The sequence below is a fragment of the Mirounga leonina genome, unplaced genomic scaffold (assembly GCF_011800145.1).
Source record: "Mirounga leonina isolate KUSES-001 unplaced genomic scaffold, KU_Mleo_1.0 Mir_166, whole genome shotgun sequence".
In the NCBI taxonomy this organism is placed as follows: domain Eukaryota; kingdom Metazoa; phylum Chordata; class Mammalia; order Carnivora; family Phocidae; genus Mirounga; species Mirounga leonina.
Window position 1 is genome coordinate 36,101,630 of NW_023270418.1, and position 22,171 is coordinate 36,123,800.

Sequence of the window (22,171 nt, forward strand, 5' to 3'; positions counted from 1 at the left end):
GCTGGTGGTCCAACAGGGTGGGGGTGGTCCAACAGGGTGGGGGTGGGTGGGCCCTGCTGGATAGAGTGTCCCTGTGCGGGCGGCAGGCTGGCCGGCCACCTCGCTGCCCACACAGACGGCTCTTTATGCGTGAGACCTGACCTGTGGCTCCTGGCCGGCAGGGAGCAGAGGGGGGCCTGTGCACGCTGACCGACCTGCGTCCCAGGGCGGGGGGTGGCAGTGGGCACAGGGGAGGCGTGGGAAGGGGTGCGCTGGTCCCCGCAGGCCCTCCTGCAGCCACACTTGCCCCTGTCCGGGCTGTTCTCAACGCGCCAGAGAAGCATCGCTAAAGATGGGAGTTGGCTCTCTGCCCTCCTCGGCCCTGAAGACCCCCACCTCCCTCCAGGGACGTCTCAGGCTCTTCCAGTGGCTCCCGGGGCCTGATGGTCTGCCCAGCCCTTTACCTAGCTGCCCCGACCCTCCAGGCTCCTCCTCAGCCCATGGCTCTGGCCACACTGCTGCCCGCTGGCCATCAGACAACCAGGCATGGCCCCACTGCAGGGCCTTTGTATGGGCTGTGCCCTCTATCCGGAATATTCTTCCCCCAGGTATCCACATGCCTTGCTCCCTTGCCCCCACAGGTCTTTGCTGCAGACCAGCAGGTCCACGTCCCACCGAGACACACAGGGCTCCTCCTGAGTGGGAGGGAGGTATAAAGCCTTGCCCCTCACGCTATCTGAGTGCCTTTTTGCCTTCCCGAGAGCAGGACCCGTGACGGGCCTCGTGTACTGAGCATTTTCCTGGCGCCAGACCCACAGGCATGCCCCACACACTGCTTGCCTTGTCTGTACAATGGCTCCCATTTCACAGACGAGGATCTGGAGGTCAGAGGGGCCCCCAGTTTGAAAAGGGCCCCAAGGAGCTGACCTTCCCACTCTGTCTTCCCTCCTCCTGCAGCCTCTTCCAAACTCAGGGGGGGTTCGAGGTTACCCTGCTCTGGGCCAGCACGCCCCCACCTCCCCACCGCCGCTGCCCCAAGGCAGTGGGAGGGAGGGAGGGCACCGAGGGCTGGGAGTGGAGGAGGGGGGAGGGGACCCGGAGCAGAGGCATGAATGGATGCTCGGGTGACGCGGGCGGGAGCAGCGGATGAGGAACGGGGTGGGGAGGGAGCACGCTGCCAACCCAAACAGCCCAGCGCGCCTCAGCCCCGTGTTCAATCCACAAAAATTTCCATCTGCCTCTGGAGCACTCGGAACCCGGGCAACGAAAGGCCGTACGCTCGGCAAAATAAACACCAGCTCCGCACGGCGACTCCCATGCGTTTGCAGCCCGGCCTGAAGGGCCGCGTCAGCCATTTTGTGGACACCGGCCTCCGAAGAGAAGGAAAGCCCCACGCCTGTGGATCCCAGAGGCCCGGGCAGGGTGGAGGCCGCCCACTACTTGCTGCATGTGGCTTTGCGGTTGGGGACCTGCTGGCGTCCACCTGCCACCCAGCCCCGGCAGGCGAGGGCTGCGCTCGGGCCCCACCAGGCCTGGGCCGCCGTGGCGGACACCCAGTTCCCACCCCTGGATGCTCCTGGACGTTCATATCCTGTCCCCGGCCCAGCTCTGGGGCCCCGAGGGGTGGTGGCCCCCAGCGGGCTGGGCATAGGCTCGCTGCTGCCGGCCCTCGGGGCCCGCATGCCGGGGCCTGGGCCAGCTGCCCCCTCCCAGGGTGGTGGGACAGCCCTGCCTCCGGGCTGGGACATCTATTTTTGGTGGTGACCAAGCCACTGCTTAATATGCAGGACTGGCCGGGGGCAGGCTGTGCTCTGACCCGCAGGGTGACAAGTTTAAAAAAGGGCCCATTTTGATCAAAATACATGTTTTTCTGAGGTCGGCCAAGGCGGCTGGGCAGGGTTGGCCTCAGGGACAAGGCTCCGGTCGCCCTCACGCCTGGGCCCCCGCAGACGGCCTGCCCACCCCGACTCTCCCAGCTGATGCTGTTGATGATATGCCACCCGACAGCGCTCACAGAGGGCCGGGGGCCGCCGCGCACCGCCCGCTCGCCCGCACGCATATCTGCCCGCCGCCATTCCCTGTCCCCAGCCTTGCTCAGTCAACCCACAGAAGTTCACATGGACTTGAGCTACATTTTTCAAAAAATGTAAATTTCCTTTCTGGCCAATATTTGCGGCCTATAAATAGAGTCATTCAGGAGAGGCCTCGGTGTGTAGGGGGGTGCGGTGGCGGGGATCGTCCCCAGGCAGACCGGAAGGGAAACGCCCGGGAAAGAGGGAGGGAGGTATGGAGGAAAGAACAATTCTGGGCAACTGCTGAAGCCACAGAAAGCAGGAGGCCATGGTGCAGTGGGGAAACTGAGGCTCAGGCCCAGAAGCGAGTGGGGTCAGAGCGGAGCCTGAACTCTCTGACTAGCCCCTGAGCCCCACTCCCTGCCCAATGGCCAGCCCACTCTCATGCCTACTCTCTCTGAGATGTGCAATCAGACACCCAGATCTCTTGGTTCTGGAACTTGCTGTACTTCCCTGTGCCACAGGGCCTTTGCACAAGAGTTTCCTCGGGCCTGGATGTGGATCGACCCAGGAATTCTCCATAGCACTTGGCCCAGTAGCACTAATATCACCCCCTCCACTGACAGACTCATGGGGTCACGGAGGCCCTGATGTGACTCACTGGTTCTCACGGCCAGTGAGCCAAGGGGGCAGGGCTTGAACCCAGCTGCTGGCCGCACAAGTACAAAGGGAAGGCTGGGTTTTGATCCTCTGTGAAATGGGGCGGGGGGATGGGAAGGTCCCTGGGCCTTCCCACATATGAGTGGGAGGCCTAGGCCGTCAGTCAACCAGGAGCCAGACATGTGCAACCTGAGAACACACGCGCATGGGGGCCCGGCTGCCCAGCTTCAAATCCCACTGAGGCAGGACTGCAGGGAGGGACGAGGCTCCAGGTCCATAAATTAGGTGAAAAGAGCCGGCCCTGGAGGCACCTCGTTGGCCTAGCCGTTGGCAACTCTCTGGGAAGGCTCTGGGCCTCTTGGGCATCGGGGGTGTGGGCAGAGATCAGAGGAGACCAGGTCAGCTTGAGTGGCCCTGAACATGTGCACCTCTCTCCTTCCCACCTCCCTGCCTTGGACAGAGGGGGAAACCGAGGCTCAGAGAGCAGTGAGCCCTGTAAGCACCGGGTATCTCCCCATGGGCTCCCCCAGGCCGTGCTCAGGTACAACAGCTCTGGGTTCCCAGAGATGGGGACCTGCTGCTGGGTGGGGCACCATGCTCTGGGTCACTGCTTTCCACGGAATATGCCCAGCCTCAGGACCCATGCCAGAACGTGGCTGTTGAGGGACCTACAGGCATTCTAGACCTTCCCATCCCATCGAAGGTGAGACTTTTGGGCCCCTGTGGGCCTTTCAAGGCCAGAAACAGACTTCAAAAGCCAGTACTCACATTCCCTCCTGGGAAGCCAAGGGGCATCTGCTCCTGCTGGCCAGGAGGGAGTGGACTGGGGGTCAGTAACGGCCTGACCGTGAGGTCAGCATTCTTGCCTCTTGCCTTCGCATCTGGAGAGGCCCAGGCCAGCATGCTGCCCTGGGTGTCAGCCCTGACACAAGGTCCAGGGTCCAGCTCCAGGCCAGCTCTGACCTCCGTCCCACAACTGTGGCCTCTTGGCGGCCAAACCCCCTAGACATCACAGGGGCCTGTGTGTCTCACCCCTGATGGCAGCAGGGGTGGGGGGGAAGGTCTAGAATGCCTGCAGGTCCCTCAGAGGCCACCTGACCAATGCTGTCATATCGAAGACGGGGAGACTGAGTCTCTGAAGTAGGAGGGGCGTGACTCTCATCTCCGGCAGAAACTCAGCCCCACGGGTGTGACTGGGTCCCCTGATACCCCCAGCCGCGATGGCTCACCCAGTCCTCTGACCTCCGTGAAGGGGCTCCCTACAGATGCGGCTCAGAGCACGGGGATGAGGGTGACGAGAGGAGTGGCTCAGATGGCAAGACGGACCCCGCAGCCGACCACGGCCCCCTCCCATGGCCCCCTCTTGTCCCTTTAGTGCAAATGTGCCTACGGCTGCCTACTGGGTGCCAGCCCATGCTGGGGGGCCAGATGGCCTCTCTCCCTGGGCGCCCTCTAACCCTGCTCGGGACTTGACCCCCAGAACCAAGCCCAGCATGAGGGCTCGCTCCCTGGGGCCAGGGGCAGAGGGCTGAGCTGCTGGCCATGCGGTCATCCCCTCAATGGCTGGCGGCCGCGCTGAGGAGCGCCTGGGCAAGGGCAGGCTGGCCGTGGAGGCCACCCCACACTCAGGTAGGCCGGCCTGGGGCACGGGTGAGTCTGCCACCTCTGGATGCCCACGGATGGCCGGACAGATGTCCTGGCCCACGGACGGCTCCGAAGGTCCCTGCTCCTCCCATCACGTGGCTGGAAAGGGCCGTCCTGCTGGGACGCCATTCCCCCAATTCCTCTGGGAAGGGCCCGGCAACTCGTTCTCACCAACGGGGCGGGGCAGAAGCCAGGCGTGCATCACTTCCGGGCTGGTCTTCAGGCCTGGAGGGGGCCTGGCCCCCGCGGACAGCACCCCCATCTCCGCACCGACCGAGGGGCAGGAGGCTCAGACCCATGGCCAAGCCCTAGCGGGAACCTGGAGGCCTGCAGAGGGGGCCGTCCGGGTTGGAGCCCTGGGGGTCGGTCCGGTGGGCGAGCAGCCCCAGTGGGCAGAGGACCAAGCACTAGAGCAGGAGGCTGCAGCTGGGACAGTGCACACGGCCTGGGAGGGGCACCTTGACCTCGGACAACTAAGAACGGGACATCTCAGGGGCGCAGGCTGCCCGCTGCCCGGCAGTCCCCGCGCCCTGCGGCCGAGCACGCACTGCCCTCCCCTCCGCCGTCGTGGGCTGTGCGCTCTTGTTATCCAGCTCTGGTCATCTTCCTCGGCAGCTCGCGAGGGGGTCCCTCCTGCCGCTGGGGGGGGGGGGGGGTCGGTTTGCTCCCCCCCCCCCCCAAGCCCGAAGCAAGCGGCTGTTTCTCGCTCTTACAAACTGGGCTGTGCCGAGGGTCCCCCTACGTAAATCCCCAGCCCTGGGGCTCTGCTACCCCGGGCGCGGCCTGGGAGCCGCAAGGGCACACGATCTTCTAACGTTAGCGGACGGTGCTGGCCTCCTTTCCAGAGCTCCGTGGCGCCGTGACCCGCGGCCCCACCAGCGAGGGCCGGGAGCGCCTGGGTCCCCACGCGCCCGCCAGCACAGCGCATCACCACCTTCCTAAACTGTGACGTCAGCGAGCGCTCCCCCGGCCGCTGCTGAGGGTGGGCGTCCTCCCTTGGAAGGCTGTTGGCCGAAGCTGGGCGTCCTCCTGAGAGAAGCCTCCCGAGCCCGGCTCCGGGCACGGCCCGCGGGGCTGCCCTGGCCGTGAGAAGGCCCGGCTCGGCGTCCCAGGGAACCCAGGCGGCCCGGGCCCCGAGGGCTCTGACCTCAGGCTCCCTCCAGGAGCGCGCGGCCGCCAGGTCTCCTGGGCTCGTGGGGTTCGGGGACTCCCCGGCGGGCCCGCCCACCGCGGCCCAGGAATGGGGGTGGTGGCGCTCAGCGTCAACTGACGCTTTCATTATAGGTTTATCTTTGAAACCCTAGACAAAACAGGGCTTGTGTGGTTTGACTGAAGAGCCAGCACCTCAGGACCTCGCCATCCACTAAGACGGCTCCTCAGGAAAGAAAAAATACACTAACCTTAAAATAACCAGTTCCCAGAATAGCAGCTAATGAAGGCTTCTGAAGGGGGCCCTTTGATCAGCCAGAGCCCACGCCTTCGCCTATTTACGGCCCTGTCACTCAAGAACAGTTCACCAGCACGGAGAGCGGTGCGGGGGAGGGGCAGAGGAGAGTGGGGGGGCTCTGAAGGGGGGGCTGTCGTGGGAGCCCCCCACCCCGCCCGACTTCCTGATGTGACCGGCCGGAGCTGGCGGCGAGGGGCACGATGGAGCCCAAGGTAGCTGGTGCTCTGCGGGCAGCCTGGAAACGCGGCCTCGCGCCCTGACCACTGCTCCTGACGGCTTCCTGAGAGCAGAAGTCGGGGGAGGCCTGGCCGGCGGGAGACAGATGTGGTGGAAGGACCAGAGTCCCAGGCAGGCAGTGGACAGGGAGGTGTGGGTCACGGGCTCCGGGGGCTCGAGGCAGGGAATCCAGGGAACATTCTGTGCAGTGTGAGCCGAGGGGCCTGCAAGGACATGCCCCTGCTGGGGATGTCAGGGCTTATGAGGTGTCCCTCGTCTGCCTGCGTCAGGTACCCTCTCAGCACGGCGGTGCTCATGGGGCCCCTCCCTGGGTCCCCCTGGGTTGGATGCCAGGGGGCCACACGAGAGTGGCTGTGTCCAATAACCATTCAGCAGCCCCACTGGGCCCTGATTACCTGCTATGTGGCTCGTGAAACTGAGGAATGTGAATTTTAATTTGATTGAAGTTAAGCAAATTCAAATTTAAATTTAAGTATAGACCCCCCAATTCAGTGATCAGAAAACTTTAAGTATGTTTAGAATGACTTAGGCAAGAGAACCTCCTTTTTTAACTGTATGCTTTATACCTAAATGCAGACCGAGTAGTTCTTAGGAAAACGTAGCATCCAAACTGAGATGTTCTATAAGCATGACACACACACCCAGCTTTTGAAGAAATGATGTCATTCATCCCAATTTTTTTTATATTGATTATATATGGGAGTGATAATATTTTCAATGTATCGGGTTCAGTAAAGTATATTATAGTGAATCTAATCTATTTTTTCCTATCTTTTCAACTGTGGCTATTAGGAAATGTTAAGATACATCTGTGTCTCCCACTAGATTTCTAATGGACAACCCTGGCCTAGACTGGGGGTCAGCAAACTTTTCCATAATGGGACCAGACAGTAAATATCATCGGTGTTGTGGATCCCGTTCAAGCTGTTTTCTGTTTTAAAAATTGTTTGTTTGTTTGTTTTAAACATGAAAACAGGTCAGGGCTGAGATTTGGCCCAGAGGTCCCAGTTTGCTGGCCCCTGGCCCAGAGGCCCCTAGCTGAATTAGGCCAGTGGGCCTTGGTACAAGTTAGTGTAGGAAGGAAGGAAGATTCCTCCCTTTCTGAGGGGTAGAGAGATTGTAGGAGCAGGTCCTTCTCAGTCCAGCCTGCCGAGGGCTGGCGGCCCAACCCAGACCCCCTGGAGTTCCAGCATGAGACCCACTTACGACTGAGACCCCAGAGACTGGCATAAACCAGCCCCGTTGCTACCGCCCAGTCGCTCCCAGGGTCAAGGGGGAACGGGATGCAGCAGAGTCAGGAACCAGTCTAGGGAGCTGGGACCCTGCAGCCATGAGACCCAGGCTTCCCAGAAAAACCCCACCTTCAAAATCCTGATTCTGTCCTCTGTACGAGGACAAGAGCTTGTCTGATCACGTGTTAGAGAGAGAGACTCACAGGCATTGATGAGCTCACCAGGATATACAGGAGGTGAGAAGCTGAAGGTGCAGTGAACGTGGGACCCACAGAGGCAAGAGTTGCCCTGAAGACATCTGATGAGCCAAGCAAACATGGCTCTCATGGGTGATGGACGGCATCCGAGCCCAGGCCTGCCCGGGGTGGGGAGTCTTGCAGCACAGCCCTACATAAAGCTGGGATCTTCCAAGGACTCTACATTCAGTGTGAGGGTCAGTGAGAAATAATCCACTTCCCACAAAGACTATCAAGAAAATTGCCTGCTGCTAAGGGGACCATATTTTCTCTGAGAAATCACATCCACACTCAGCTTGGAAGCCCAAAAGCATATTTCCTGGGTGCATTTCTGGAAAACTTTGAGCCTAGAATTTAAAGTCCGGGATGGTGGTACCCCCACATGTACAGCAAAGGAAGAGGTAGCCATAGATCCTCCCCGAGACCCTCAATTCTGCTAGGCCTCAAAAATATCTACAGATAGGGGCACCTGGTGGCTCAGTCGTTGGGTGTCTGCCTTCGGCTCAGGTCATGATCCCAGGGTCCTGGGATCGAGCCCCACATCGGGCTCCATGCTCGGCAGGAAGCCTGCTTTTCCCTCTCCCACTCCCCCTGCTGTGTTCCCTCTCTCGCTATGTCTTTCTCTGTCAAATAAATGAATAAAATCTTAAAAAAAAATACCCACAGATAAATTTTAAGATCTATAAACTTAAGATTTTAAACAAGAAAACCCTTAAAGGAAATGAAATATTATGAATGAAAACCAGCAAGGAAAAAACAAAGACCAGAGAAGCAGACTTACAAAGAGTTTAGACGCCAAAATTAACAGAAACCAAATATACAATAGCCACGTTCAGTGCACTTCAAGATTTTTTTTTAAGTTTAAATATACAAGTGAAGAGAAAGATACTATAAAAATGATCTATCAGGTATGAATAAGAGCCAAATAGAAGTTTCATAAACAGAAAAATAATTGAAATTAAATATTCCTCAGACAGGTTTAACAGCAGATTAGACACAGTTGAAGAAATAATTAGTGAATTGGAAAGTGTATCAGAAGACATTATCCAGAATATAGTATAGAGAAACAATCTGAGGTTAAGAAGCGTGGTGGGGAGTGAGATGGTCTGCCACATGCCTCATGAAAATTCCAGAAGGAGATAATGAGCTAATTTTCTTTTAGCTTTGGCTAAAATCTGAAGAGCTAATGACAGAGTAATTCCTAACTCATGCCGGACACCAAATGACAGATGAAGGGAACTCACCAAATTCCAAGCAGAACAAACAAAAGAAACTCCGTGAAGACACCGTGGTGAAAATGCAGACAACTAGAACCACAGGAATGATCTTCAAAGCAGTCAGAGAGAAGAGAAACACTGCCTTCCAAGGAGCAAGAGCTTGTCTTCACCTCTGTCCTCAGGGCTAGCAGGATAAGCCGAAGAACAGTTGGATAATATTTTCAATGTGCTGAGAGAAAACCATTTTGGTAACCTAGGGCCTAGAATTTTATTCCCAGTGGAAATATTTTTTAAGAACGACAGTAAAAGAAGTCATTAAAAAAAATAAAATAAAATCCAAGAGATTCTGACTTTTGATGAAGGAAATTCTAATAAATACTTCAGCTGGGAAAAAAGTGATCCCAGATGTAAGATCTGAGATGAAAAATAAATGATGAGTGACAAAAAAGGCAAATAGGCGGGTAAATTTAAACATATATTGATTGTATGAAACACTACTATTTATGAATCATTGGGTTAAAAAAGAAACACGATTGAACTAAAATATACAACAACAAAGAATATAAGTCAGCAGGAGAGTGGCTGAATCTAAAGGGTTCTAATGTCCTTCTTTTATTACAGATGTAATAAAAAGTAACAATTAATTCTGCTATATATCCATTTAAAACGTTCTAGGTTGACATCTACAAGAATGACAATAGAATATATAACTTCAAAACCAGTAGAAGAAAAAGCAGAATGAAAAATAACTATCAACCCAACACAAGGAGCAAAGTAAACATTAAAAGTGGGGCAAAATAAACATTAAAAAATTTAGTACAAAAAGGAAACACAAAATATATTGCTAGAAATCAATCCAAATATATTAGAAATTACTTTAAGTATAAATGTGTTAAATGATTTAACCTCAGCCATTAAGTGTTTGCAAAAGACACCCAAAATGTGTACATAGGATTGAAAAGAACTTAAAAACCTGACACCAAAATAAAAAAAAAATCACAAGAAAACTACAGATCAATATTCTTTATGAATACAGATACATTCTTAACAAAATATTAGCAAACTAGATATGGCAACATATAAAAGAGATTATAAACCATGACCAAGTGGGAAATGCAAAGTTAGTTTAACACCCCCAAACTGGGTATTACACCATATTAATAGCAGAAGGGATAAAAACCATGTGACCACCTCAAAAGATGCAGAATGAGTATTTGAGAAAATCCAACATGCATTCATGATAAGAACTCTGAACATTCTTAGAAGGAAAAATCCTCAACCTGATAAAGACCACCTATGGGAAACCTACAGCTAATATCACACTCAATAGTGAATGCCTGGGTGCTTTTCTCAATTAGATATTATCTGGCTACTTCTAGTCAACATTTTACTGGTATTTCAAGCCAGTGTAAATAGGCAAAAAGAGAAATTAAAGGCATCCAGATCGGAAGGAAGTAAAACTGTCTTTATTCACACATGACATGATTCTATATGTGGAAAATCCTAAGGAATCAACAATAACAACAAAATTTACTAGAATTAATAACAGCAAAGTCACATTTTCCAAGTTTGATATAAAAAATTAATAGTATTTTTATATACTAGTAATAATTCAAAAATGAAATGAAGGAAACAGTTCCATTAACAATAGCACCAAAAATCATAAAATATTTAGGAGTAAATTTAACAAAAGATGTGTAAGAATTGTACACCAAAAATGACATCACTGGAAGAAACTAAAGTAGACCAAATGAATGGAAGGATATAACATGCTTATGAATTAGGAGACTCTATATTGTTAAGATGTCAGTTTTTCCCAAATGGATCCATAGGTTCAACACAGTCCCTATCAAAATCCCAGCTCTTTCTCTCTTTCTTTCTCTTTCTTTCTTTCTTTCTTTCTTTCTTTCTTTCTTTCTTTCTTTCTTTCTTTCTTTCTTTTTCTTTCTTTTGGTAGAAACTGACAAGATGATTCTAAAATTTGTAGAAAAATTCATAGGACTTAGAATGAGCAAAACAATTTGAGAAAGAAGAAAAAACCTGGAAGACTTACACTACCTGATTTCAAAACATACTATACAGCTACAATAATCGAGACAGTGTAATGTGGATTTGAGGACAGGCATATAGACAAAGAGAACAGACTTGAGAATCCAGAAATAAACCCATATATTTCTGCTCAATTGATTTCTGACAAAGGTGCTGTGACAATTCAATGGGAAAAAGTCTTTTCAACAGAAGGTGCCAAGGCCATGGGATATCTATAAGCAAAAAATTAAAAAATAAAAAAAAATAAAGGAAATTAACTTAGACTTGACCTCACACCACACCCCAAAATTAACTGAAAATAAATTACAGACCTAAATATAACAGTTAAACCCATAAAACTTCTGGAAGAAAACATTCATGGCCTTGGGTAGACTATCAAAAGCATGAGCTACACAAGAAAACATACATTGGACTTCATTAAGATGTAAAACTTTTTTTTTTTTTTAAAGAAATGATGAAGAAAATGAACAGACAGCCACAGAAGGGGAGAAAATATTTGTAAGTCGTGTATCTGATAGAGGACTTTTGTCTGGAACACATAAGCCACTCTTATGACTCAGTAACAGAACAAACAACTTAAGCAGGAAAACAGGCAAGAGAGTTGAATGCACACTTCACCAAACACGACTACGAATGTTAAATAACCACATGAAAGTCTGCTCAACATCATTGGTGATTAGTGAAATGCAAATCAAACCCACAATGAGACGCGATCACATACTGCCCAGATCGGCTAAAATAAAAAAGACCACCCCTACCACATATTTGCAATGATACAGAGAAAGTGGAACCTTTGTATGTTACTGGTGGGACATCAAAATGGTACAGATCCCTTCGGAAAACAGATCAAAAGTTTTTTTTTTAGAAAGTTGAAAAGAAACTTACCATAGAACCCATCAATTTCACTCTTAGGAATCTAAGATATGACAATGTATGTCCATACAAAGGCTTGTAGATAATAGTCCACAGCAGCATTACCTATAATAACCCCAAACTGCAAACTATCCAAATGTCCATCAACTGGCAATTGCATAAACAAAATGTGGTCTATCCATACAACAGAATACTAGTCAGCATTAAACAAGAAAGAAAAACATGGCACAACAAAGATGAACCTCAAGAACATTACATTATGTAAAAAAACAAACAAACAAACCCTAAACTCAGAACACCACACGTTGGACGACTCCATTTATATGAAACCTTTATAAAAGGCAAATTTCTAGCCTTACAGAAATTTAAGGAGGGCACCTGGGTGGCTCAGTCAGTTAAGCATCCAACTCTCGGTTTCAACTCGGGTCATGATCTCAGGGTTGTGAGATGGAGCCCCACGTCGGGCTCCACGCTGGGCAAGGAGTCTCCTTAAGATTCTCTCTCTCTCTCTGCCCCTCCTCTCCCTCTTTCACAATCTCTCTCTCTCCCCCCCCACCTAAAAAAAAAAAAGAAATTTAAGGATAAAAAGACAGAAAGACTGCGGCTAGGGGTAGGAACTGGCAATGATTGCAAATGGAATTGAGAGAATTTGGGGGATGTTGAAAATGTTCTAAAACTTAGGTTTGACGATAGTTGCACATCAAATTAGAAATTTACTAAAATCTGTCACACATTTACATCACATGAACTTTATGGCATGCAAATTATACCTCAATAAAGCTTTTAAAAAAAGATGTGCAAACAAATTAACTGGCGATAATAGACTTTAAGGGTAAAGAAAACACTGCTGGATATAAAGAGGAGGCTGTGTGATTATAAAACACTGAATCCAGCGGCGACGATATAAAAAGTTGAATATATGCATCTAGTCATAAGATCTAAAAACGCATAACGTAAAAACTAACAGAAATATAAGGAAAATTAGACAAATTCTCCACAGCAGTTGGAATTTTGAGGTATTTCTCAGTATTGATGGGTCAAGGAGATAACAATATTCCAATCAGAATATAGATTTCAAGAAAACAATTAGCCAGCTTGTCCTAATGGACGTAAATATAACCTTGCAGCCGACAGCGTCAGAATACACATGGTATCCAAGTACAGAAAGTCCATTTACAAAAACGGATGACTTATTGTGCCATTAAACATGTTTCACAGTATTTCAAACGACTGGTGTCACACATTCACTTTCCGTGACAAGTGAGCAATTAGAAAACTCTCACAATCCTAACGATGACAGAAGTCATCTTGTAAATAGCTGCTGGGGCAAACAAGAGGTCATCACGGAGACGAGAAAGACATATACGTGAAAGGACATTAGATTCAAATGCTACATATCAGAACTGGAGGATGCCCTTTAAGTGGTAGTTAGACGAAAATGTACAGCCTTAAACTCACACCTTAGAAATCTAGAAAGTCTGAAAGTTAGTAATTATCCAACCTAAGAAGTTAGAGAAAGAGCAATATATTGAGGTCAAGTAGATGGAAGAAAACAAAGAGAGGTCAATGAAATAAAATCAAAACTGGGCGCCTGGGTGGCTCAGTTGGTTGAGCGACTGCCTTCGGCTCAGGTCATGATCCCAGAGTCCGGGGATTGAGTCCCACATCGGGCTCCCTGCTCGGCGGAGAGTCTGCTTCTCCCTCTAACCCTACCCCCTCTTGCGCTCTCTCTCTCTCTCTCTCTAATAAATAAATTTAAAAAAAAAATCAAAACTTACAAGAGTGAGGATCAATAAAGTCAAAAGTTTGTTGACAATATTAATAAAATTGGTAAATAGCTGGCAAGCTCGACCAATGGGGGGAAAAAAGCAAAGGCACAAATAAATAATACTGGCAATAAAAAAGGCACTTAGCTACTGATGATATGGACATTAAAATTATAATGGCAGTAAGTTGGAAAACTGAGAGGAAATGTACAGATTTCTGGAATGTAAAACTGAACAAAACTGACACGAGAAGAGATAGAAAACCCGCCATCCCATAACTGCCAAGTCTTTGACTCAGAGCGTGAAGTCTTCCCACAAAGAAAGCACCAGGCCTGGATGGCTTTACCTTTAAATTTCACCGAACATTCAAAGGGGAAAAGAAAATTCTGAATCCCATATAAAATATTCTAGAATGTGGAAAAAGAGAGCACACTTCCCCACTCGTTCAGTGAGGCTCACATACATTTGACACCACGTCTTGATGAAGACAGTACAGAAGAGGAAAATGAGGTGAGGTATGTATCTCATACGTAGATGGCAAGGCAGAAATCCTGAAGAAAACACTAGCAGGCGGATTTCAGCTGTGTCTAGGAAATAATGCATACTTTGAAGGGCTGGTGGGGCCGGAGTCCACATGGATGGCTGGACAATGGTCACAGAGGGAGATGACCAACACCCAGGCCCAGTGGGGAGGCCACGGGGCTGGAGAGCCGGGTGAGTGGCATCTGGTGGCTCTTGGGGGTGAGCGGGGAGGGGTTGCTGGGATGACAAGGTCTCAGGCCAGCTGATAGCTTGGGGTGGGGGGTGTGTGGAGGAGTCCCTCTGGGCTGACAGAGCAGGAGGAGCTGTGTCTGGGGCAGACGCCAGGTCCTGGGTAACTGGGCTTGTCTGATCCAAGGGGAGGGCAAACGTGTGCTCAGCAGAGGGGTCCAGGGCCAGTGTGCTGTGGAGAAGGGCACTCCCAGGCTGGGGGCGTTCGGGTCCAGGAGAAAGGTGTGCCTGGCCAGGGTTCCAGGACAGGAGGCTACGGAAGGAGCATCAGATGGTGGGGGTGGGGGCCCCTTCCCACCCACGCCCTCTGAGCTGGGGCCTGCAAACCCAGGCCTTCCCTTTGTCCGGCTCTAAGCCATGAACATTTCCGGCAAAAACAGAGAAGAAAGAAATCCTCCCAGCCCACTGTGCTCCTCATATCAGCAAAAGCAGTATGAGCTGAGCTTGCAAAATAAACAGGGCTCAACATCAGCCCTGCAGCCTGTCCTGGGGACTGAGCTAAGAATACGCACGGGGGCGGAAGGTTGGAGCAGGCTTCTCCACGGCTCCCCAGAGAGCCAAGGGGCTGCCTGCCTCCCGAGCAGCCCTCGAGGGGCCGGGGGCTGGGCAGGGGCCCATGTTCTCAGGACTCCTGTTCCAGGGCCTGGCCAGGCCCCTCTGTCCTAATCTGTGCCGCCACTCTGGCTGGCGCAGCCCATGGGCCTTACCGCCTGCTCCCCACCCCCCGCTCCCCAGCTTGGCCCTCCACGCTGCCACCTGGCTTCTTTTCCAGCAGGCCCCTCAAGGTTTCGTGTTTATGAAGCACTTTCCGGCTTCCTCTGTCTCTCCACCTCAGCTCCCCCACCCACCTGTGGCCTCCACCGGGACCGGCTCTTCACCGGACCCGCTGTGTGACCTTGGGCAACTGCTCAACCTCTCTGGGGCTCAGTTTCCCCACCCGTAAGGAAGGATTTATTTGGGCAAATGAAGGTCCTTCCTTCCCAGGAGGAGAACGACAGGAAGGAGCACGTGGAGGCTCTCGTGATTTTTAAACAGAAGCCGGCGAGCAGCTTCTCGTGCCTTTTCCTTTCATTGCTAAAGGGAGGCCAGTGGGGAGCCGGCCTGAGACACGGGGAGCAGGTTCCCAACTGCGTGGGGGTGAGGCCCGTGGGGACACAGGCTGTGGGGCAGGAATGCCAGTTTTGCTTTTCACAGCCTTGGAGCGAGGCAAGCCTCCACAGCCCGGCCGGGCCAGGCCAGGGAGCTAGGCACCCCAGGAACAGGTGGGCGGGGCGCTCTGAGGTGGGGGGAAGCCCTCTGGCAGGCAGGAGCTGTGATAAGGGCTCCCGCGAGCAGAAGTACCTGGGACCCTTCTCCCCATTGTGGCCCCTGGCCTGGACATAAGGGAAGGGGGCTCCTTGCAGGGAAACCGAGGCACCACTGGACAAGCCGAGCTAGCTTTCCCTGGTAGCTCCCAGCAAGTGGACAGCCCAGCCCCCTGCTCTCAGAATCGATCTGCTCCCGAGAATGGGGACCAGCAGCCGTGCTCCCCAAATGTCCTCCTCCCCCTCTTCTCCAAGCCCGTGTCCCGCAGCTGAGTGAGCGCACCTGGGATGGGAGCTCCATCATAGCTGGGCCAGAGCCCTGCCTCCCAGTGTGAGGGCCGGGCTCCTGTCCCGCCCGCGGCCAGCCCAGCGGGGTCGGGGACGGCCCGGGGACTCTGGCCGGCTGGCACTGCTGCAGGCCTGCTGGGCCCCGGAGGGCCGGGGGCGGCTGGATTTCCTGCCTCCAGCTTCCCGCAGTCAGCAGGATTGCTCGGGGTTGTTTATGGTCCCGATGGCCCTGGTGATAACTGTGATAACACGGGGCTCGGGACGTGCCACCATGCCCTCTGGACCTGGTGAGGCCCTTTCCCAGGGTCTGTCGCCGAGGGGGCCCGGGCCGGCAGCGGAGGAGGGCTGGAGCAGGCTGAGCCCATCCCTGCCAGCCTCTCGAGGGACCGCGGGGGCTGTGATCTGGCACAGAGTGTGGGCTTGGGCACCACCTGGGAGACCGCAAGCAGGTGGGTCCGGCTCTCAGACTGAGCTGGTTCCTCACAGCAGAAGGGGACGGAGACGGCACAGCCCCAGTCTCCCCGGTCACCGTGTGTGTGGATGTCCCAGAGTCCTCACGGCCCAGTGGTCACCCGTCTCCTGGGGGCCGAGGCCACCGGGGGCTTTGTTCCCAAACCTTGCCCCCAGGGATCAGGGACTCCGGAAAATACTTCCCTTTGTTGTTCAGATCTGAAGAAATGAGGGCGCGTACGTAATTCCCTATCCTGGAGGCCAGCCAGGCCACCCTGGGGGTCAGACCCGGGCAGGCGGCTGGATGTCTGCTCCTCCAGACTAGGGAGGGGGCACTGCTCCAGGAGACCCTGCCCCCTACCCACGGTCACCCCCAGAGGACACCAGGCTCTAGTCTGAGCTTCAAGGGGTGGCCCGCCCCGAGAAGCAGTGGCCAGAGCCATAAGAAAGCTCTAGAACGGCAGGGCAGGGGGTCAAGGAGAGGTGGACGCATCTAGAAGCTGGTGCAGCAGGGCCCACTCCCAGGGCCGCTGGGGCGGGGAGGCCTGTGTGCCCAAGGGCCACCATGCGTCCCATCAGCAGTGGGGCCAGTTAGCAAAAGCTCCTTGGCCAGGGTGCCAGGGCTGGGTGAGGAGGTTGGACAGAGGAGCCTGGGTCTATTCCCTGCTCTACCTCGGCTTCCTCTGATGTCTAGAAGCCCCCCGCAGAGGGCCTGGCCTGCTGTACTGGGGGTGGACACCAGCAGCGCCTACCGGATAATGCCAGCCCCCAGCCCCTGGTCCTGAGAAGAGCGCGTGCTGAGGATACCCTTTGTTCAGTGGAGGATCCCCGGGCCTCTGATACCTGTCGCCTGCTGATGTGACCTCTCCTGCTCGCATCCTGCCGGACAGGGCCATCTGCCACTGGGCCATCTGCCTGAGAGCAGGCCAGTTACCTGCCTGGCTGGGGCCTGCACTGCCCGGGGGGCCAGGCCCCCCGGCAGGCCACATGTTGGGGTCACACAGTCTCAGCTGGCCAGGCCCAAAGTGAGGACCCCTGTGGGCACCTGGACAGTGGTCCTCCCTCTCTCTATCTGGGTCCATCCGGCGTCATGGCCCCACGGCCAGCAAAGGTCAGGGCAGATGATGCAGGTGGGGAGGGGGTGATGTTGCAGGCCGGGGCCCGGGGTGGGGTGGGGACAGGGAGCTGTGCCCCTGCCCTGCCTGCCCAGCTTCAGCGGGGATGGAAGTGGGCCAGAGCCCGGGGTTGCCAAGGAAACCAAGCAGCAGACACAGGCCCTGCCCAACAAAATCCCTCTATTTTTAGTCTCCCAGCTACTTTCAGATAAAGCCCGTGTAGACCGACGAGCTGTCGGGCAAGATAACGGCCCCCTCCAAACCACGGACACTTCACAGGGTGGGCCTGAGCCTGAGAAAGGCTCCCTCGGCCCCCTAGGACACCCCGGGAAGAGGCTCCCGCGCTGAGAGGCCCACAAGCCTGCCTGAGGCATGGAGGCATCCCGGTGGCCGAGGCTGTGCCCGCCGAGGGGCCCATGCTTGAGCAGAGGGAGCGTGGGCTTCGCAGCAGAGGAAGACCCACAGGCCCCACGTCCCACCTGGATACCGAGTGGGGCCTTGGCCGGCACGGAACCCCTCCCAGCACGGTCTGCACCCTACCGTGGAGGATCCTTGAGTCTGCAGCCCCAACTCCCCGCCAACGCACCCCGACGCACCCTCGTACCACTCTCGGCACCTCTGACCTCCCTGAGCCCCCGAAACACCCTGAGCACAGGCCGGGGGGCAGGGAGGCCCGCACGCGGGCTCGGGACGCAGGTGGGAGAGTGAAGGGCTACTGTGGGCCGCCCCCAGGACCAGGACGGTCATCAGAGGCCGCGTGGCCTGGGACTCCCGCGCCTACCTTGTCTTCCACCCGGTTCAGGCGGGCCCCGATGGTGTTGCTGCCGCGATCCTTGCTCTTCTCTGTGGGGTGGAGCACCCAGATCAGGGACGTGTGTGTTGGTGGGGTGGGGGTGCTTGGAGGGAAGGGTGATGGGGGGCGGCCGCGGGTCAAAGGTCTGCACTGTGAGCACCTCCACGGTGGGAACCCTGGGAGGCATGGGGGTGGCTGGGCAGGGTGCCCCGCAGGGCCTCGGAGAGCCCGGCGCATGAGGACGGGGACGGCCCTGGGGGGCTGTGGGTGCACTGCAGATGCACCCCGTGTTTGGCACTGTGTGGGTGCTGCGTGTTGCAGGGGCGGAGGGTCTGTGGCGACCCTGCGGTGGGCGAGCCTGTGGGTGCCACTGCCCAACAGCATTTGCTCACTTCCTGTCTCTGTGCCACATTTTAGTGATTTGTGCCATGGTTCAAGCATTTTCATTATTCTCTGTCGTGGTGACGCGTCATCCGAGACGACCCCGCTGGCGGCTCAGGTGACGGCCTGCACTTCTTAGCAACAGAGTCCTTTTGGGTGAGGTCTGCCGGTTGGTTTTCCGGACGTGGAGCCGTTGCACATAGCGGACTATGCTAGGGCGTAACCCTAACTTTTATCTGCCCTGGGAAGCCCTGAAATTCTTTAGACCCGCTTTATCGCGATACTTGCTTTATTGCGGTGGTCTGGAACAATCCTGCCGGATTGCTGACGTGGGCCTGCACATTCTGCGCGGCCCCCCACCCCCGCCCCCGCCGCGCTGGCCTTGCCCAGCTGCCCTGCCATCCAGCCCCCCGTGAGCCGCGGCTCCCACTGCAACTTGGGTTGGGCGACCCAAGGAACTGGCCTGGCCCTGTCCTCCCTGGAGGGAGCCGTAGGCCCGGTCCGGGGAACACGAGGGGTCAGGGCTGGAGAATGGCCCCCCCACCCCGCTGCTGATGCTGCTGGCCCCTCAGGCCCTCAGGGCTGGCTACTCACCCTGCATGGCGGTCACAGCCGGATCTCGGAGGGCCTAGAAAGGCCCACTGTTTAAAGGGATCCTGCACTAACTGAAAATTCCTTTGTAAAGCACATGCCTAGGCACTTGGTTCGGGGTGGGGTCCACCTGCCCCCCTCAGGCGCATGTGGGCCTGTCCTGCACTTCCAAGGCCCTGGTGGCCCATTCTGAGGGGGAGAGGTGGGTGTGGGTGGGGGGGGAGGTGGGGGTCTTGATGAGGAAACCCACCTGAGACGGAGATGAAGAGGGAGGGCTTCCCGATGGACTGGTCCAGCCTGGGAGGGAGGGAGGGAGACAGATGGACACCAGCTCATGCTCGGCCTGGGCACCACACACACACCCAGCCCGCCAGTGGGTGGACAGGCCAGGTACCCGGCAGGGCGACAAGCCACCCACCCCTTCTGGGGACACCCACCACTGCCACCCATGAACTTGCCACGGGGCCTCACGGGCACCAGAGGCCCATATCACTGTGGGGAGCTCAGAGGCAAGGGCAGTAGTTGGGCAGTCCCTTAGGCTTCCTCCCTGGGCAGGGCAGGGCCTCAGGACTGCCCCAGGTCCCGTCACTGCTTTGTAAGAGGCCCAGGCCAGGCACCTCAGCCACACTCAGAGAGACCGGCTGGAGAGTGGCCCTTCCAGGGTGAGGCCCGGTCACGGAGCTGAGAGGGCTTCATGTCCCCACAGTGGGTTAGCCATGGTAGGGGGCAGCCTGACCTCTGGTTGTGGTCAGGATGGGCACAGTGTCCCAGCCATACCCTGGGACACGGAGGTGAGGTTTCCAGGCAAGCCCACCACAGAGGCACAGCTGGTCTGAGCCTGCGCAGGCCCCGGGACCACACCGCTTCCATGGGAACAGCTCTCCAGGCTGGACGCCGGAAGCTGGACGCCGGCGTCTCCCACTGGTTAGGGTTCCTGGTTCCAGGTCCAGGACAGGGAGGCCTCAGACATGCAGCCCCGGGGGAGGGACTCTGTGCGGCAGGCCCGGCCCCCCTCGCTCGGGGGTGCTGTGGTAGGAGGTGGGCATGCAGGGCGTCCTGTGGCTCTGTGGGGGCGGCTGGCTGCCGAGCTGGTGCTGCCGGAGTGGGAAGGGAGGGGCCCCCCGCCCAGCCACCCCCCTGTCCGCCCCCGGTGCCCGTGCTCACCTTCTCTGCAGCTCTTTGATGCGCACCATGAGGTTGAGGTGGCCCTGGGAGTATTGCTCGATGACGTCCCGCACGTCGTAGGGTTTCCGCGCTTGCTGCAGGCCACAAAGACGGTCACTCCCTGTGCTGCGCCCTGTCGGCCCAGCGCTGCCTGCCTGCAGGGGGCCTCTAGGGACTTAAGGAGGTCACCCCTGTGGTGCAACGGGGCCGTCCTGGCCCAGGGCACACGCAGGGGCCCCCTCATCCCCAGGCCTTGGTCGCTGGGGCTGGGGGATCCCAGGCTAGTGGCTTGGCCTCTCTGGGCCTTCGCTTCCTGCCCACTCACTGCAGGGCCCCTGCCTGCTTCCCCTTTGCAGGTTACCAGCCCGTTCTTGGGAAGAACCCGTCCAGCTGCTGGGCCAGGAGGGGCCCAGCTTTGTGCAACCACTGTCCTCCTGGCCCCAAGCTGAGCGCTGACACTCACACTGCTCTCTGGGTGGGGGAGAGCCTGGCGGAGGCGGCCCTGGGTGACAGCCCTGCCTGTCGTGCCCGCTCTCTGCGCCAGGCTGCCTGCTGGGGCTCCGAGGCTGCCAGAGCAGAGGGGATGCTCCCACAGCAGGCCTGGGGCAGGGCAGCTGACCCCACGGCACCTCCGCTTGGCACCAGCTCTGAGCCCATGAACGCACATGGGGCTCAGGTGAAATCACCAGAAACCACAACAGAGAGAACGAGGCTTCTCATGATGTCGGCAAAACCTCAAGCCACATTTATGGCCCCGTTCCCAGGAGCCCGTGGGCAGAGGGTCTCCCCCAGGTAGCGGCAGGCCGGCTGAGTGGGGGGTTTGATGGCCCTTCATCCACACAAACCAGGCACTGCTGCGTGGGAACACAACCCCTCTATCCAAGGGGCCACGGGGACGCCTGGTCGGGTGGGGCCCAGGGCGGGGCTCATCAGCTCTGGAGTCCGCATTAGCGACGAGCCTGGGGTTACTGCCTCTTGCTGGGGAGGGCAAAGGCCCGGAGGCAAGCCAGATAGCTTGGTGGAGGAGGCCGGCCCGGGGCAGAGGCCATGAGGAATGAGGTTCAGAGACCCACCGAGGGTCCGGGCCGGGTCTCCTCCCTGGGGCCCCTGGGGACATGTCCTCCCTGCCCAGCAGAGACCTACCTCTCCTTGCGGTGCCCCCCTGCCCCTGAGACTGGGGCTCCCCTAGTCCGATGGCATGGCCAGCCCTGCTTTCCCAGAAACATGGGGTACCCTGGAGGGCACCTTATTCAGATCCCGGGTTGTGCTTCTGACGCGCCCAGGGGCTCTGCCATCCAATGGGCAACTCGGCAGTGTTCTGGCGGTGCCCCCGCTAGGATTCTGGACTCTGAGAATTCCAAGGCAGAGGCCTTCTCCCTCCCAGGAGCTGGAACCCAGAAGCCCGGGGGGTCTCTGTCCTCCCACATGACCTACCAGGTGGGCCCTCGGCCCTCACAGGCAACACACAACCCCTCTCTGGGCCCCAAACCAGCACCCTGAGATTGGTGGGGGAGGGCTGGGATTGACCTGATCTTCCCCAAAGCACAGCTGTGTCCCTGATAGGAGGACTTGCCACCCTTGGGGCCCATGCTGGGCTCCAGAACCACCTGCATCATCTTGTGGGCTACATCCAAGGTCTGTCATGAGATCATAGGGGCGGGCACAGGAGAGGATTCTAGGCGGACCCTCTGCCCCCCCACCCCATGCTCAGTTGAATGACAATCATAATAGCAACACTTAGGTACAGGCTAGTGATAATGTCCCCAGATCTTAGTTTTTCCTTCTATAAGATGGGGCTGCTGAACCCTATCCCCCCTTCTGTAAGATGGGGTGCTGAGCCGTCCCTCCCTTCTGCAAGATGAGGTGCTGAGCACTGCCCCTCCCTTCTGCAAGATGGGGGTGCTGAGCCCCGCCCCTCCCTTCTGCAAGATTGGGGGTGCTGAGCCCCGCCCCTCCCTTCTG

General features: G+C 55.7%; 1 protein-coding gene across 1 annotated transcript in view; it reads right to left on the minus strand.

Moving 5' to 3' along the window:
- KCNQ1 (potassium voltage-gated channel subfamily Q member 1) overlaps positions 1 to 22,171 on the minus strand; it is a 320,110-nt gene that overhangs the window by 53,583 nt on the left and 244,356 nt on the right. The window contains exons 13-15 of the mRNA XM_035013527.1: positions 20,210 to 20,304; positions 19,296 to 19,342; positions 18,062 to 18,123 (exon numbers count right to left, since the gene is read on the minus strand). Coding sequence (XP_034869418.1) covers positions 18,062 to 18,123; positions 19,296 to 19,342; positions 20,210 to 20,304 — 204 coding nt within the window. The remainder of the gene's footprint in view (positions 1 to 18,061; positions 18,124 to 19,295; positions 19,343 to 20,209; positions 20,305 to 22,171) is intronic.